The sequence below is a fragment of the Austrofundulus limnaeus genome, unplaced genomic scaffold, assembly GCF_001266775.1.
Source record: "Austrofundulus limnaeus strain Quisiro unplaced genomic scaffold, Austrofundulus_limnaeus-1.0 Scaffold2404, whole genome shotgun sequence".
NCBI classification, from domain to species: domain Eukaryota; kingdom Metazoa; phylum Chordata; class Actinopteri; order Cyprinodontiformes; family Rivulidae; genus Austrofundulus; species Austrofundulus limnaeus.
Window position 1 is genome coordinate 24033 of NW_013954806.1, and position 3037 is coordinate 27069.

Consider the following 3037-nt stretch of genomic DNA (forward strand, 5'->3'; position numbering starts at 1 on the left):
CAGCAGCTAAAGGCTAACCTGTATAGTCCAGCAGCTAAAGGCTAACCTGTATAGTCCAGCAGCTAAAGGCTAACCTGTACAGTCCAGCAGATAAAGAAGCTAAAGGGGACAGGGTCCTCACCTCTCTAGAACACCTTGGAACAGGAAGGGAACAGAAGTGGCTCCAACAAAGAGCCAGATGATGAGGCAGGCGGCGGCGGTTCTTCGGGTGATAGTTTTGGGGTTGTGATCGAGGGGGGCCGTCACAGCCTTCCAGCGGAGCACGCTCAGCAGAGTGAAGAGCAGGATGCTGAGGGGCAGAGGTGGTCTTTTAAATCATAAACAAAGACAGAAAGGTGGGGGCTCGTTCCTTCACTCACCTGGAGTACAGGTTRACGTAGAAACCAAAAACACAGACTCTGCAGAGCCAGTCTGGGAAGTCCCAGATCCCGTCCCTCACGTAGTAGACCAGCCTGAGAGGGAGGGTGAGGGAGAAGGCCCAGTCTGAGAGGGCCAGGTTCACCATGACCACATGGGGGGCCGAGATCCTGCAGGAGGAGGGAGGAGAAAAACAGCTAAACAACAGCCGAACTCAGTCCCTTTCTRAAGTAAACATTTTAAAACGATCAAAAACAAAACTTTGTTTTATATAGTTTACCTAMAGGAAGGAAAATATGAAATGTAAATTTTATTTTGAAGGGAAATTCCATCCAGAGTTTATACTTTAACAAGCATTTGTTTTCTGCAACATCCKGAAACAGCTAAAAATATCAGCCGAAGGATCTGAAGCATGTTTCTTCCTCTTCAGGGTCTCATTTGTYTAAAACAACATTTTCCTGTGGACACGCTTCTTATCTGGACTCTGATCAGCTTCTGTTTCCCGCTCTTTGTGCAGACAGGTAAACACATGGACATGCTGATGAGTTTCATTAGGTGGACTGGCTGAAAGCAGCTGAAGCTTTAGCTGCAGKGCAAAATAAAAAGTTAGTCTGCAGACGTGTCACCTGAACAAAGAGCGACACCAAGTGATTAACTCAATACAATACAATATACATTAACCTAGTGTCAGAACCTCAGCTGGACTATACTAATAATAAACCGTTGAACTATAAATCCACTTAAACTGTCAGATGTGACCAGTTCAACCAAATATTTGACAAAAACAAAAGAAACAGCCGACACACCTGGAGAGTTGCAGGTAAGGGTGGAGCTTTTCTTCCTGTCATTCTGACATTCTCAGGCTGAAGCAGCGTCACTTTCTATCCTCTGATAACTTCATAACTTTGATTTAACAACGTGGGAACATCAGTGAACAAAGGAGAGAAATTAAAACTAACTATATGACACCTCAGATTTCTGCTACCACAGATTCCACTGAGTCCAAGGTTCTGAGTCACGAGTCCAGGTCCACAACACAGACTTCARATATTATTTTATCTGCACTTAATGTCTGATAATATAAAGAATGTGSAATAATTCAGCATATTTATTCATTTGAGCCTTTATTTTGAAATTAATTAGACTTTGCTGAGTTCTGATCACAAGAGACCACCTCCATGTAGAACCACCGCCCACAGGGAGGACCATCAAGGTCGGGTGCGATGCATGCCTGGGCAGCAGGCGAAGAAGGTTCCTGGCCATGCTGATTCCTGGTGAAAAACACTGGCTCTAGGGACATGGACTGTAACCTTACTCGCGGGTAAGGAGCCGGAACTTGTGGGTGAGGTTGAGCGTTACCAGCTAGATATAGTTGGGCTCACCTCAACTCGCAGCTTGGGCTCTGGAACCCAACTCCTGGAGAAGGACTGGACTCTCTCCTACTCTGGAGTTACCCAGAGAGAGAAGCTCACMAGCCYCSTGTGTGCCTCTGTGTTGGAGTTCACCCCGGTGAATGAAAGGGTTGCCCCTCTGTGGCTTCATGCTGTAGGAGGGAAGGTTCTGACTGTTTGTGCTCATGCACCAAACATCAGTTCAGATTACCATTTGGATGGTGTCCTGGAAGGGTTGCCATCTGGAGACTCCCATGTTCTGCTGGGTGACTTCAATACCCATGTGGGCAATGATGGAGTTATCTGGAAGGGGGTGATTGGGAGGAACGGCCTCCCTGATCTGAACCTGAATGGTGCTCTGTTATTGGACTTCTGTGCCAAGGATGGGTTGTCCATAACGAACACCATGTTTGAGCATAAGGGTACTTGGTACCAGGCACTTGGCACCAGGCCACCTTAGGCCAAAGGTAGATGATCGATTTTGTCATCTAACCCGTGGCTCTATGTCTCAGACACTTGAGTGAAGACAGGGGCGGAGCTTTAACTGATCACCACCTGGTGGTGAGTTGGATCCAGTGGCAGGGGAGGCTGCTGGACAGACMTGRCAAACTCTCTGTTTACATCGGAYGTGGGAGGAATTCTGGGAGGCCATGGAGAAGGACTTTCGATMGGCCTCGAGGAGGTTCTGGCAAACCGTTCGATGACTCAGAAAAGGAAAGTGTTTCCTGTCTTAGGCTGTACTTGGTTTGGGTGGGGAACKGCTGACCAGGRCTTAGGAAATCATTGGATCTCCTGAATCCACCCTCMATRTCCACCTTTGAGGAGRCAGAGTCTGAAGACTCAGGGAAGATGAGTCTATTACCATGGCAGAGGTCACCGAGGTAGTCAAAAAGCTCCTTGGTGGCAGGGCACCAGGGGTGGATGAGATTCACCTTGAGATGCTGAAGGCTCTGGATGTTGTGGGGCTGTCATGGTTGACACATCTCTTCAACGTCATGGWGGACTGGGACAACTCCTGKGGAGTGGCAGACCGGGATGGTGGTTCCCATTTTTAAAACAGGGGACCGGAGAGTGTGTTCTAACTATTGTGGGATCACAGTTCTCACCCTCCCTGGGAAAGTTTACTCCAGGGTGTTGGAAGGGAGGCTCCGATCAATTGTCGAACCTCAGATTCAAGAGGAGCAGTGTAGCTTTCATCTTGGGCCTGGAAAAGTGGACCAGGGGTCTCATTTATAAAGGATTGTGTGGAAACCATACTAAAAGTGAATGTTCGACCAAAAGGCAGAAAC

General features: G+C 47.8%; 1 protein-coding gene across 1 annotated transcript in view; it reads right to left on the minus strand.

Moving 5' to 3' along the window:
• cysltr3 (cysteinyl leukotriene receptor 3) overlaps window positions 1-3037 on the minus strand; it is a 7709-nt gene that overhangs the window by 2302 nt on the left and 2370 nt on the right. The window contains exons 2-3 of the mRNA XM_013999671.1: window positions 360-527; window positions 122-289 (exon numbers count right to left, since the gene is read on the minus strand). Of these exons, the coding sequence (XP_013855125.1) occupies window positions 122-289; window positions 360-527 (336 nt within the window). The remainder of the gene's footprint in view (window positions 1-121; window positions 290-359; window positions 528-3037) is intronic.